Consider the following 15,233-nt stretch of genomic DNA (forward strand, 5'->3'; position numbering starts at 1 on the left):
AACTGGTAAATTACAAACTGGCCAGGCTATTTCTAACAGGCTAATAGTAACACTTGTTATAATGTATTGAATACCTATTATGTGACCATATAAGAATTTTGACATGTTAACTTTTTTATTCTTCACGTGCCTATAATATTTTATCTTCTTTTTATAATTGAAGCAAATGTTTAAAGAGAAGTGAAATGCAGTCCTAGATTTTTTAAAAAAGATTTTATTTATTTATTTTTACAGAGAGAAGGGAGGGAAAGGGAGAGAAACATCAATGTGTGGTTGCCTCTCATGCACCCACTACTGGGCCCGCGACCCAGGCATGTGCCCTGACTGGGAATCCAGCCGGCTCTCGGTCCACTGAGTCACATCATCCAGGGCTGCAGTCCTAGTTCTGAAGTCTAAACTCTTAGTTCTATATTAGCCTAAGGGGGATCCATAATTTAAGACATTCAAATGAATTGATAGCACATAATAGAGTCTTATTGGTGCAAGAGCAAAAGAGATGGTGTGAAGCAGGCTGGAGCATTTTTAATCTAGTAGTTATTACCTACTCGGAATGATGAATTTATTCTCATTTTATATTTGGTGAGAAACCCCACTTCACAGAGACTTCTATAGGGGAGAAAGTGGGAGGTATGGAGATTAGAAAGCTGATATAATATGTAGGTAGACTAATGTATAAACTACTAGAAGCTTACAGGTTGGCCCCCCCAAGGCATTTTGTAGCAACTTTGAATGGAACAAGCACCAGTGCAATGTTAGAGTATGATGATAGGAGCTTCATGAAGGAGTGCTGAGTTATATTGAAGACTTGAGGTTACAATGGGTCACAATGTATACTCCACGCAATAGGTAATTAAGGAAAAGTCACTGGGCTACCATCTATATGTTGTCTGGCAAAGTAAGTGCCCTTTCAGGTAGAGTTCATTCCCTTACTTCTTACACACTTAGAGACTAAGGAGCCAAACTGGTACTTGGCCTAGCTCCTGCAGCTCCTATCATCATCTCATCTGTAGCCAGGCACCATGGCAATGATGAGAAACATCTTGACTGGAAATTATTCATGATCAATGATAACATATGGAATCCAGATAATTTTTTTAATCCAAAGGAGTTAGAAGACTAAATTACAAACTGGAGCAAGTCATTTCCATAGTCGTCTTGAAATAGAAATATTCTGAAAGCAGATTATGACATATGCACTTCTGCTTGAGGAGAAAAACAGCCTACCAAACACAATACATTCCAAATCAGAACAAATATTATTACTGAAAGTGGTAATGGACCAATAAAACTGGAGATTAGAATCTTCCTGGAGGGGAATAGTTTGGTAATCCTGCTCTATACTTGAATGCTAGAGTAACTGTATCTTATTTAAGTGATTTATTTTGAGAATTATGTCACATATTTATTTAAATATGAAGGGGTTTTTAGCTACTATTTCCTAATGCCTGCTCAGAAAAATTTAGAAGAAAAATGTAAGAAACATGATGGGCCTATTTTATCTACTTTAGGATTTCAGGACACAGTGTCAAGGACCTTATTTTGTAGTGTAACATTGTTAGAACATAACATTCCCCTTATGTATTTTATTTATTTTTAAAAAATATTTTTTATGTATGTATGTATTTATTTATTTATTTATTTTTGGAGAGAGGGGAAGGGAAGAAGAAAGAGAGGGAGAGAAACATCAGTGTGTGGTTACCTCTCATGTGTCCCGTACTGGGGACCTGGCCTGCAGCCCATCATTTGCCCTGAGTAAGAATTGAACCAGAGACACTTCGGTTCACAGGCCTGCACTCAGTCCACTGAGCCACACCAGCTAGGGCCCCCTCGTGTATTTTAAAGCACAGTAATTGTTTTACCTGCTGTAAAATTAAAACGTGTTTCTCATTAAAAATTTTATTCTCATAAGACACCATAGTATGAGGATCCAGTCAATGTATGTCCACAGGGAAGAGCTCATAAGCACTTGTATTTGAGTTCTCTGTTTCCCTAGTGGGGCCTCAGAAGTGTCTGAAGAGCAAGTGGGAATTGTACTATGTAAGATGGACAGGTCTAGTGACAGGGGACTTAAGTTAGGAACTTCTTCATACCAAGGTAATGGTAGTTGCTGGTGAAAATAGGTTGGGACATGACATCTAGCCTGCATCCTATGTCCTTGCCATGATCTCTGAATTGTCATAGGGGAGGTATCTTGCAGTCTGTTGCTCCTCTTATTGAACATTTTATTGAGGTAATCGTAGATCCACATGCAGTTGTTAAAACTAATACAGACAGGTCCTGTGTACCCTTTACCCATCCATTTTTCACTGATGGTAGCTTAGTCTATTGCTTCTTACTCTGCAGGGATGTATATCCCTAAAAACAGGACCAATATCCTCTAGTTAAAATGTTAAAGTACATGTAGAATAGAGCCAAGATGCCAATTTCCTTTTATTTCTAAGCAGGTTTGCTTCAGAGACCATGGAGAATTGTAAAGTAATGATTATAGCACAAGCTGAAATTAATCTTCATGGGAGGAGGTGGCCCTGAAAGTGGGTGGGGTATGTACAACTCAACCTGACAAGCCCTAGGAAGAGAGAGGGAGAAACGAAGATCCCTGATTTAGTAAGGTGATAGAGATGGAAAAATACACCACCAAAACAGGGCCAAACATTTAGCCCAATGGGATAATTTCACGTGGAGAGTTTCTGCTGTCAGGTATGGAAAACAAAATGAATAAAAAGTAATTGACTACAAAATTGCAAGTGGGTGAGTTTACCCTAGTGCACTACCCAGAGGTTATTAGAACCAGGGACTTATGTGAATATTGCATATATAGATACATAGAGCAGCAAGCTCAGTATTGGTACAAGACTAGTGAAAGGCAATGGCAGTAGTGGTACTTGACATAGGTATGTGGGAAGCCATCAGATGCCACCCAAGTGTCTGGAAGCAGGGACCCCATAGGATGTGAACCACCATAACTTGTGGGGTACTTTAGGGATTACCCCCTCCCCATTTCAGCAGATGAGGGATTTAGGTAAGGCTAGAGTTCCAGAAATTGAGCTAGCAGGGCTGAGCTATAGAGTAATACATTTATCATTTTCTGAGACTCCGTTCCTTCAAGTTGTGGCAGCAAAGGAAAATGTCTTTTAAATTTTATTTTTTTGGACTACATTGGTAATTTGCTAACACATAAAAAGTATTTCTACTTTTTCTACTTCATTTAATAGATTAAAAAATAGTTGGAGGAAACCTTCTAATCAAGGGTGGAAGGACATGAGGTTAATAGTAAGAGTGGCAACTCAGTAATTTGTGCATATGGGCTGTAGAGAACTTGGCTAAAGGCTAAGTGCTGGGATTCTCATTCCCTTGCCTCTTCGTATTTACAGAAAATGCCTCTTTTGTGTGGAGAAATTCAGTGAGAGAAACAAAGCTTGCATGTAAACACTGTGAACTTATGAAACAACCAAAGAGCAGTTGGTAAGATATTTAATCTATTTATAGGGAATATAGAACCACTGTATATCCACTTTAAAAAGGAATCAAATTACATATACATGTTCCAGAGGGTCATTATACCCACTGTACAAGTACTATTGGTGGAACCAACCTACATTTTGCTAAATCTCTGATGTTTTTGTCTGGAGTATTGAAGACTCAGAGTTTCTGACAAAACATACTCCAATAGGTACATCTAGCAGCTTTGAATACGGTTTACTGTCATTTAGTCATATTTGAACACGTTTTTTAAAAGAAAAGTCATTGTTATCAGAAATGTCCACAGTGCCCAACATATAGCAGAAGCTCAAGGTATGGTTTTTAAGTGAAAGAATCAGTGAATGAATTTCTTAGTAGTGTGGACTTGGAATCTTTCTGCTGACTTGTGGATCTTGACACTAAGTATAAGATAAAAACTGAACAGTATGCAGATGGCTTTACATGTTTAGAATTTTCCAAGTGGAAAAATTAACAAAATATATATTTATTACATATTATTTCCTTTGGCAGTTTTCTTTCACCTAACTCTTGTATCTACCAGGTTTTTGCCCTCCATTAAGTATACACATTTGTGTACATGAGTTATTCTATGTAAAGAACAGATAGAGACTGTGTCTGAGTTATTTTGTGGCAGACTCTACAGGACATTTCTTATACTGTTCACAAGGCTGGGCATGTCCTGGCCTTGATACCTGTGAGTGCTGCACTTCAATCTGTGAAGTAGGAAAAATCACAAATGCCAAATCACAAAAAAGGTGACAGAAGGGAGAAGTTCCAGCTCATTGATGTTTGTCATTTTTATTTGCAATACTTTAGGTCCAAGTTTCAAACTGCAATATTTTTACACTCAAGACACAGTCATGCACAATCCATATTTCAATTTTCTATTGCTTCAACCACAATTTAAAATAACAATATTGGAAACAAAAGAGTTATTAAAAAGATCAAATGCTGAGGTCAGAAGGATGGAATCATTCCATCAGCAGGTCTACAAAAGAAATAACTTACTTAAAAATCAAACAAACAAAAAGACCATAAATGCCTTTAATCTTAAGTTACAGAAGAATTTCACTACACATGGGTTTACAGATAACATTTTATCAAAAGTAATGCACAGCCAAATGAGATACAATTCTGATAAACATTGAAAATGTAGATCCTCCTCAACTTGCTTTGTCTGGATATTATGAGAATAATCTCAGTAGACATCAGTACCCTGTGATCTGGCTCCCTCTTGCTGATGTACTGAGATTTAAAAATTAATCCCATAATGGTTATAGGATTCTGTGAAAGATCTTATAATCACTAATGAATATAGTAGATGTGGTCCATAACGCACACCACACACAAGCACACACACTTAATTTCAATTTTTCACTTAGGGCTGGTTGGCACTCTACTATAGGCAGGGATTTGGGACTGTGCACTAACTACCATCCAGTTTACCCTCTTTCCAGCAGCATGCTCATATAAATGGCCAATCTGTGTAGGAGTTGTAATCAGAAATGCTATCTTTGGTTCCCAACAAGTAGATTTGTCAACATTCCTTAACGTTAATAGCATGTAATGATGTTTTTATCTCTCTCTTTGCAACCTGCAAGTGTGTAGGTCCATTCTTAGTACTAGTCCCAAACATTATAATACATGGCTTATGCCATCTTGTGCCATTTATGAAGTAAATTCTATAAAGCCCAGCACTGCTTCATTGGAAAGAAGAGGCTCAAGTATAGCTCTATTCTAGCAAGTGTGATAGTGTATTTTTGTTGTAGTCACAAATACTGGCTACAGCTTAATGAAAACCAGACTTTACATACAGAGTGTATGTAAAATGAAAACTGGGAACACTCAACAGAAAAGGGGACATTAAAACCAAAACAAAACAAAACACCTCTGAGGGAATTGGAAGGCCGCCACAAGTTTTATAAAATTCCCTAGTAATATTAACTTAATTTACTTGAAGTTTTTCATCATCTTTCATAGTGCTATTGTTTAACTGCCACATAAGAGGTCCAGGCTTAAGCATGTGATATTTGCCCTCACTTTAAGCAGGTTGAATTTACAAAGCAACCTATAATACTACAGAATGTTAGAACGTTTGGAAAGAACTTGGAGATCATCTAGTCCAATACTCTTATTTTACAGATAAAGAAATAGCCAGGAAAAGAGTAAGTGATTTGGCAAAGGTCACACAGTAAGTAACAGAACCAGCCTCCTTACTCCTAGATAAACACTTCTCCCATTACATCTGACATTCTCTATAATTGCTATTGCTTTCCCCTTAGGAACTAAATGAGGTGAACATGGTAACTGCCTTACTATTGGTATTATGGAAAAGCAGTCACCTGATGGCAGCTTCCAAAGGAGACTCTGATAGCACTACCCAGTTTCTATAAGTTTATCTTGTAAGTTCAACTATATTACATGGCAGTAAATGTTACCTGTATTATGGTATACTTGCACACAGATGTATGCACATGTAGGTGATGTATCAGTTTCTGCATCTTCAGATTCAGTTAGATATTGTTCAATATTAAGCAGACATTCCCAGTGCATGAGGAGTTGGGTTATATTCATTTAGTTACTAAAGGAATGTGGGATCAGACAAGGAGAGAAAAAAACTAAAGCTAACCAAAAAAGCAATTATATCATTAACAAATCTGTTATGAAAAAAATTATTTCTTAGGAAATATTTTTCCATTATTTCCAAGGCCCCATATTTCCATCCCAATTCACATGCAAATACATGTTGAGAGCTGTGTGTTAAGTTCACTCAAAATCCAAGACCTATTAGACTGTCAATTTACAAATGCTGAAATGCAGTCCTCTTGCTGAGATTGGGAGAAGCTCATACCACTGGAAATGCCTCTATTTAACAGAATTTTAACTTCAAAGTAGCTTAGAAAAGGATCATGAGATTCATCTGGGGATAGCAGGGTTAAGACTTCCATATGTTGAGAATGGTCAGTGCAAAGCCTGTGGGTTCTCTAGGTACAAGGTCTGCACTTGGCAAAACTGAGTAACATCTGAGGCTACTACCTCATTATAAAAGACCTCACCTAAAATTTCTTTCGTGTATTACAAGGAAGTTCCCCTCTTTTGGTAGATAGTCTCCCTTTTCTCTTTAACAATGAGTACTACTGCATACAACTCATAATCAAGTAATACAGTAAGTACATGGAGGCCATCTCAAACCAAAACTAACAGGACTGTGAGTGAATGTCAACAAGCAAGGGCAGTTCTAAATATTTGTCTTAATGTTTTCATAGTCAGCTTTTAATTGTAAGTCATAAAACTTCTACTGTAATCAATGGGAATTTCCTACTGGTCATTGAAAGAAAAATCCTACCTGAATGATATAATATCCTGTCAGACAAAGAAATGGTGCGGTTTGGAAACCTTATTCTTCTATTCTTCCAAAATTCAACCTGAAAGTCTACTAAAATGATCCAGAAAGGTGATAACTGAAACACTTATTATTAAGGGAGGCTAATCAAATGTCACCTCTCCAATAAAGTAACCAAAACAGAAACCTCGAGGCCATACCAAAGGAGAGAGCAGCTAGTTTTAAAGCAGAAATATGTGTTTAGAGTTGTAATAGTGACATCTCCCTAGCTTTTACTTAAAGATAATAATCCCCTAAGAAAGGAAGTGCCATACTGAGTGTGTGGCAACATCGGCACCCAAGCAAATATAAAGCCTATGGAATAATTGTAACAAGCAGATATCTGTGCCCTGCATGCTCTGGGCTCTGGCCAGAAGGCATCTGTCTCTGGCATCTTTCTATTTTTCTATTGTCCCCTTTCTGATGCTTATTTATTATAAATCAATATTATAACAATATCAAAGAAAATTTTTAAAATAAAAAAATTTGCATAATCCCACACCTTAACTGATTTCAATTCTCTGTGTTCCCAGTCTTTGTCCATATGCACACTTATTTTTACATAGTTTTAATCCCTGTTTATGTTATTTAAAAGTGATTTACAGAATTTCTGTGAGAACTTGCAGCCTCATTAGAAATAAATAACCCATTGAGTAATGGAATATAATTATTTACACAATCATTGAGCTGAGAAATATCCGTTATAGACAAATTTCTCAAGCTACCAAGACATTTATATAGACAACAGGAAGCTATTTCATATTTCTTTTTCTTTTAGCAATGGAATGTGCTTCACAGGGGAGGGATAGATGTGGGAATCAACTGGTTAAACTCAAATGATGGGGCACAATTCACAAGCCTAAAAGAAATCTGAATAACAAAAGTAAAGAATAAATACTTGAGTTAAATTTTCTTATGTGACTGGGCCATCCAGTAGCCAAAATGGAACATGGACGCACAAGTATTTACAATGACACATAGACGAGATCAGCAAGAAGGAAGTCATTACCCAATAAGGTGACTGATTTGAGAAGATTGTGTCATCCAAAAATCCTCATGGGATTATGACAACGCACTGGATCCTTTTTACAACATTAACGTTCTTTTCTTTCTTAAATAAATAATCTCTTCTGTGCTTCTCATCCTTCCCTGACTTTCCCATTGCCCTATCTCTATCTCAGGACATTTTGCAAACAACATTCAACGATGTGCCCTCATTATCTCAGGGCACACTTGCAACTTGAAAGATCTGGACAGATTCGCCTGTGTCAAGATGAGCTTTAAAAAAAATCCAGGGAAAGGGAATAAACTATTAACCATCTGGAATCCAAGTTGTTCAAGGGTACCAAATGTGAATTATTCAGCATCATTTTGGCAGGAGAAACAGCTTCTCTCTAATACTTATTAGAAATATACATAACTCTCCAACACGGGAAAGGGTCTTCAGAACTGTTTTTATTTTAAATTTTACATAGATATAAATTTGTAAGAGTAAAGCCTATTGGAATATATTATAAAATCTCGGTACAGTGGAATATGACAAAGAAGTACCTGGATCCTCGTGGTTAATATGCTGAATTGAAAGCATAGAAGAGCAGCCATTTCTCTGCCTACAGTGATCTGAAGGATCAGGGATCCAGGTCTCCCCCCACCAGAAAAGGCCTTTATGACACAAAAAGGATGCTAATTGTCAACTAGGAATTTCCAACCAGGTTTGGGGCTCTTTCCACTGGCAGGGCATACTTATCAATGTTGTGAATTCTATATGCATCCCAGGTATTATTTCATTGAATTCTCTGTCACTGTGAATGGGATAAAATTTCAAAAAATACTTAATTTTAAATGAAATAAAAATAACCCCCCCTTTCTCTCATTAGGACAGTATGGCATTAAAATATTCAGGCCCAGCCACGTTTTTGCAAAGTGTAATGTGGTATGCTTCAAATTAATATTTCCATTTGATTTTCTTTTCACATTTGTTGTTTTATTCCACTGTGGACATTTCTGGGAGGTTCAAGCCCCTCCAAAATTTTATAGTCAAAGAAAACAATAGGAAAATAGGAAATCCACCAATGGTGTCATTTCCTAAACATAAACATGCACTATATGGTTAGCAGAAACTCTCTAATAAAAGTGCTTCCATTTTAAGGAAGAGATAATGGTTAGATGGATGGATGCACCTTGGCAAAGAAGGAGAGAGGCCCGAGGCATTGATTTCTTTCTCCCTCTTGCTGAACGTAGATAGGCTCTATTCAAACTCTTGATATATTACTAATTAAGAAGACTTCTACAAGAAATTGCTAGCTTTTCAACAACTTTGCAGAATTTATAAAATTTGACGATACATTCAAAAGAGAAGCATATCCTTTTCTATGCAAACACCCTCCAGATATTTTGCTACTCTCATGAGATTCAGGAAGTTCCAACTGTTGATTTTTTAATAAATAGCCACATGGTGAAATGATAGTCAAATTTTCATATTTTCTCCAAGCCACAAAAGGAATTCAGTTGGACTTATGTTTCTTGGGACATATGATTGCATATCCTAATTGTTTTCACTGGAGAACTTCCCGATTATTAAAAATGAGAATGTTTCTCAAATTCAAAAGCCCCAAAGACTAAGTATGAATATACTATATCTTGAAACAGAAATTGGTGGTATATGGGGAAAATGGTAATAATTCTTATAGCCAAATGTTGATTGGGAAATGATTTTCACTGACCTCCCATTTCTTACAGAGTTGAATGCTTACAAAAATATCTCTGTTCTCCAGATCTTTTAAAAATTTGAAATGTTACAAATTGTCAAAATAAATAATTTTTTCATAAGTAACTGTTGGTTAATGGGTCCATTTCCTCCTGATGTATCTATTTTACAGTGCACATGTTTCACTGTAAAGCACAAAAGAGGATTAAATTAGGTATTTTTAAATCTTTGCTTACTTACTGTCCAACAAGGATTTCAGTACTTCACACTTATTTTCCTCTCGGCTCTCAGAGAGAGTCCCATCTTTGTTTAAATATAGTTTCTCCTATGAAGAGTTCATAGGTTCAGTGCCTGGACTCACTCAACAGGAATGCAACAATTTTGGCTTGTCTTTTTTCAGGTATCATGAAGTTGGACAAACTAAATGTTAAATCAACTACCTCTTAAGCATAGTCATGAAAATGTGACAGGATTTCACCATTAGAGCTTTATTTAGATACACAGTTTTGATAGTCTTTCCTGAACACACATATTCCTCCTTGCTTTTGGAAAGTATCTTAAAAGAAACCCTTTCCAATGCAAGTGCAGAAAAACAAGTACACAAACCAAGCCACCACTATAGAAGAAGAAGAAAAAATTGCAATTCTATTAGGGCATGGACTTCCACATGTTCACACAGTACTTGCTTTTTTTTTTTTTTGTTCATTTGTTTGTTTTTGTTTTTTTGTTCTGTTTTTTTGTTTTTTGCTTTCTTTTTAAAAAAACAATTTTCTTCTGGACATCTAATGACAATGCAAGTGAAAAACATCACATTGGGTAAGGAGTTTTGAAGGAGGCTTGAATGCAAGAGGGACTACTCTCTAACTTAAAAACAAACACAACACTATGAAGAGGGAGTGTGCACCTTTGAGAAACCTCTTTCTTCAAAGTGAGTGCACAAAATGAGGGGATTCACTACTGGCTCTTTCGCTTCACGGTGGAAGTGCCCACTTTATGGACACTTCAACATTGCTGCCCTGTTTGGGCTGCGATTCAGGCTTACAAATAAATTACATAATCTGAGGGAGTAGGAAAAAGGCTTATAAGAAGTTTCTATTCATTTGAAAGTTAAAGAACCCCCACCCCATTTGACTGTCTTTCTCCCATTTTTCCCACCGCAGAGTTTTATTTCAGTCTTACTCATGGGGGAGGTGGTGTGGGGTAAATCTTGCAGTCCTAGCGGCTGCTGTTCTTAATTGCTTCCTTTGCAGCAATAATCAGAGGAGTCAGGCTGGAGAGAGGCTTGGCTAATTTTAAAAATGGATGCTGCAAAAGAAAAAAAAGAGGAATTACTCAAATTCTTTCCTTCAACAAGTATATTACTTTACATTTTCAAGCAGCCCTTTTTTCATTAACATGTATTTTGAGCACCCAATTAAATGCTATTTTATTAGAATAGTCCTTCAGGTGTTTTTGTCCCTCAGTGTTATGAAACCCTCTGGAAGGTGACTGGCAAACTAGAAATTTACATTGGGATCTTGTAAAATCTCAGTATTTATAACAGTCTGACTTTCTGAATTTCTTAAAACTGATGATTTTATCTGGAGCTGCTCTTATGCTTGAAAAAACATCTTTGACCTTGACCCTGAAACCAGTGGCTTCCTAACTGCTAAAGCCAATAGCTGTGCCTCCATCATTTTACTTTTGGCTCCTCTGCAGTACTTAATACAAGTGAATATCTCTTCCTCATTTGAAATGATTTTCTCTTTTGGAGCCTGTGACATTCTGCTGTCTTGGTTCTCTTCTACAAGTATATTCACTGACTGCTCCCTCCCATCTTCTTCCCTGGTTTCACCTCCTTCCACCTACTACATACCAGCACTTATCCCACTTGGCTCTTATTCCCTTATTTTTCTAATTTAATTCCTTTGAGAGCTCATTTACTTTCATGGTTTCAACCTCTCATCAGCTTTATGGGGATGACTCCCATATCTATATTGCGGGACCTGATCTCTTTCCTTAATTTTTGTCCTATTTCTTCAATTGCCTGTTGGGTATTTCCTTTTAAATGTCCTTCTGTCACCTTGAATTCAGCATTTAAAAATACATGTTAAAGACTCCCACATAGGGTCCTCTCGTGTGATGTAAATCACAGAGGCTTTGGAGTAAGAGTGCCTAAGTTCAATCCTCTCCTCTGCTTATTACAATGGTTAAATCAGGTAAGGTAAATGCAAGTTCCTTGTAAACTACATAGAAGCAAAGACATGTTGCCATTGTATTATTCTCTATCACTTTTGCTTTTACTGAATGCTACCAGTAATTTTATATTCTGAAGTCACTTTTATCTTCCTTTGTCTTATGTTCTACATGAAGTCAGCTACCAACTACTTCCTTCTCAATACCTCTTAAAATGATCTTATTTTGATCATTTGATCAAATGATCAAATCTTGCCTTCCTTAGTTCAGGCCTAACCAACTTTAATCCTGAACTATAACAACAATTCCCCCTTGATCTTCCTGCCTTCATTTTTTCCCCCTGTTGCTAATTCTTATTGCATACTACCAGGTTACTCTTTTTAATCTAAGCTTTCATCATGCTATTCCCTCGGGTATCTTCAGTATTTCCCCACCGCCTATATTCCTAACTCTTTAGCCTGGTGTTCAAGGCCCTCAATGGTCCTATCTCCTACAAATTCCTACTTGAGCTCTTCAGCTGTACTTTCTATTTTCTGTTTCCTTAAACCTTGCCTACATGACTTTGGTTACACTATAGCTCTGCCATCTGTAATTCCTTCCTCCCTTTTCTTTAACCTATTTTAAACTGATCTGTCCTCCAAATCCCAGAAGAATTCCTTCTGTTTATAGACATTTTCTGATTGCCAACTGAATCACGGCATTTACTGTTTGAATTGTCACTTGGTTTGGATAAGTCTCTAAACAAGCCTGAATTTCTTTTATGTACCCAAGAGGTTGTAAACTTCTGGAGAGGAGGAATCATGCCTTTAAGAGGTTTGTATCACACACTGCGCTTAAGTCTTACAAATAAAAGTTGCTTAATAGATATCAATTAAGGGACAGAAAACTGGCTTAGGCCATAGAGAAAGTCACACAAATAGTCAATATCTGTGTCTTTTCTCAAACCTTCCAGTGGTGCGAATGTCATGTACCTTTTTACTCTAACCTCTAAACTGGGCATTGATAAACTACAGTCAGAGAATAAGGTCATATGGACTTAAGTTCATGTATGGGTTGTTGCTAATGTATATAAAATGAAGACATGCAACAAACTATTCATTTTAGACTCAATATAGTTTTGCATCAGCTATCTCACTGGTTCAGAAAAAAGTATTATTAGGAAATGAACTAACTAGATAATTGATTCAATTATCTATGTAACCATATAGCTACATCAAGAAAACAAATATCTTCATTTATCTTTGGATGTATATGTAGGGTGGTGAGAGGAGTGAAAAGAGTGGAACTTAAAAGTTCAGGTTATTCATCTGTAATTTGAGATAATTAACTAGAGGATTAATAACGGGCCATTCCAGATTTGACATTTTAGGGTCCTAGAAGAGCCTGTGAAATGCTCATAGGTAGCAGAAAAGAGGAGGTGTAGCTTCCTTAATTCCTGCAATAGGTTTATCCCTGGTGTGATTTGAGTTAAGGGATATATTTTTTTGCCTGGTGTTGACTCTCTGTCTTAGGAGGGAGTTCAGGAGAAATGGAAACAATTCTTTTGGTTTTTCTTTGTTTTTTGTTTTTGTTTTTCCTGGAACTGAGTGAGTTGTACCTTTTGTTTAACTTGACCATGTGTTCAAAATCTCAGAGAGAACAATCGGTCACTGTTCTTGAATGTTACAGAGCTTGATACATGTCCCTGAGAAACAGTCCCCAGCAGTGAAGCTACATGTGTAATACTGGACATATGTTGCTCTATCAATATAAATATAGGCATATGTTGTTTTATTGCACTTCACTTTACTGCACTTCATGGATATTGTGTGTGTGTGTGTGTGTGTGTGTGTGTGTGTTTACAATTTGAAAGCTCGATGCCCCCACCAACAAATTGATTATTGTAGTAGGCAGTTAAATAGATATGAACAGAGAAAGGACAATGGGCCAGGTACAGAAGGTCAGTAGGGCAGGAAGCCCAGAAACAGGCAAAACTGGGAAAACAAAGATCTTGCCTCCAGGAAGATTTCTCCTCCCCTAGCATATCACTGGACATGTGGTTTAGATCTCCTGACCTTTTATATCACTTGTCATGCAGTTTTGACCTTACTCTGACCTTTCCTCTCCTGACATGTTGCTAGTCATCCAGGTTAGACTCTCTTAGAGGGGGAACAAACAAGGGGACCAGAGAACAGCCCTTAAGCATAAAGCCCCCACAAGAATGAGGTTTTGACTCGCATCAAATACACCTAGGCTTCAGCTGTGCTTCTGCCTCAGACTCAAAAACAGTAGTAACCTAGACAAGCCATGCCAAGGCTGCCTCAGGACCAGCTACATTGACTAATGATCCCTTGCTCTGGTGCTGACCAATCAGTGGAGACCATGACCCTGAAAAGGCATCCGTGGAATGCTGATGAATATTCTATTGAGATCCTCCCCTACAACCTTCCCTAAAATCCTCACCCTTAAATACCCTTAGGACAGAGGACCCAGGGTGCTCTCCCTCTTTAGGAGCATGCATGCACCTTTCCCCTCCTCCTTTTCTTCTCCCCAGGCATGTTACCTTTACCCTTCTCTCACCTAAGCTCCAAGAGCCCTTCTTTTGTCTCTGTAATTTGTGACCTGAGCCTATTTTTTCTACTGCTCATTCTTCTACTTCTGTGACTTTCTAAATAAACTTTCTCTTATAGTTTGAGTCTTGGCTCTGAATTCTTTCCTAGCCAGAACTCAAGTACTGAGGTTGCCAAACCAAAGTCTTGTGTGGCTCCACCAATCTAACACCTGGTGGTGTTCTCACTGCCAACCTAATAACTCATTTATTGCTATATTGGCTTTATTGCTATATTGGCTTTATTGCAAACTTGCAATATCTCTGAGCTATTCATTTTTTTATTCTGAATTTGTTTGTATGTTTGTGTGGTGGAAAATCAGACAATCCAGGGCTCAAATCCCAGTTCTACCACCCAATAGCTATGTAAACCTCAATTTTTACATCTGTAACATGAGATAATAACACCTGACCTATAGAGTTGCTGTAAGAATTAAATGAGATAATGTGTGTAAAGAATTTGGTACGTCATAGGTACTAATAATTATCATTGTGTATACTAATCCCTAAGAAACATGGGAAGGACAAATGGTTACAGAGGCACTCACCACTGGATGTTACTCACCCAGACAAGAAGGTACCTGCCATTTGGCATCACAAGCAAAGGGGCTTTGATCACTAAAGCATTAGAATAGCAAATGTCATGGAACTAATTACATAGCTATGTAGATAATTACCTTCAGTCAAGAGTACCTGCATGCAATATCCAGGGGCACAAGTAAAGTTTAGAACACGACAGCAACATATCAATGAACCAAGTATCAGATACATGTCTATATTTAATGTGCCTGTGGTCTAAAATTACATGATTATAAATTAATTCTCACTAGACATCTCTTGACAGAGCTCTCTTGCTGTCACACACTGAGGTAGAAAAGCTCAATATAATGACTCTTTGTAAT

General features: G+C 37.2%; 1 protein-coding gene across 4 annotated transcripts in view; it reads right to left on the bottom strand.

Moving 5' to 3' along the window:
* Nucleotides 1-10,519: 10,519 nt before the first annotated feature.
* The window catches only part of PAK3 (p21 (RAC1) activated kinase 3), a 157,134-nt gene continuing 152,420 nt past the window's right edge, over nt 10,520-15,233 (bottom strand). For all 4 annotated transcript variants that reach the window (XM_054580363.1, XM_054580362.1, XM_054580361.1 and 1 more), the window contains one exon: nt 10,520-10,874. In XM_054580363.1, coding sequence (XP_054436338.1) covers nt 10,785-10,874 — 90 coding nt within the window. In that variant the 3' untranslated portion in view covers nt 10,520-10,784. The remainder of the gene's footprint in view (nt 10,875-15,233) is intronic.

This window comes from Pteronotus mesoamericanus, unplaced genomic scaffold, assembly GCF_021234165.1.
Source record: "Pteronotus mesoamericanus isolate MK-2021 breed Mesoamerican mustached bat unplaced genomic scaffold, CSHL_Meso_final contig_58, whole genome shotgun sequence".
NCBI lineage: Eukaryota > Metazoa > Chordata > Mammalia > Chiroptera > Mormoopidae > Pteronotus > Pteronotus mesoamericanus.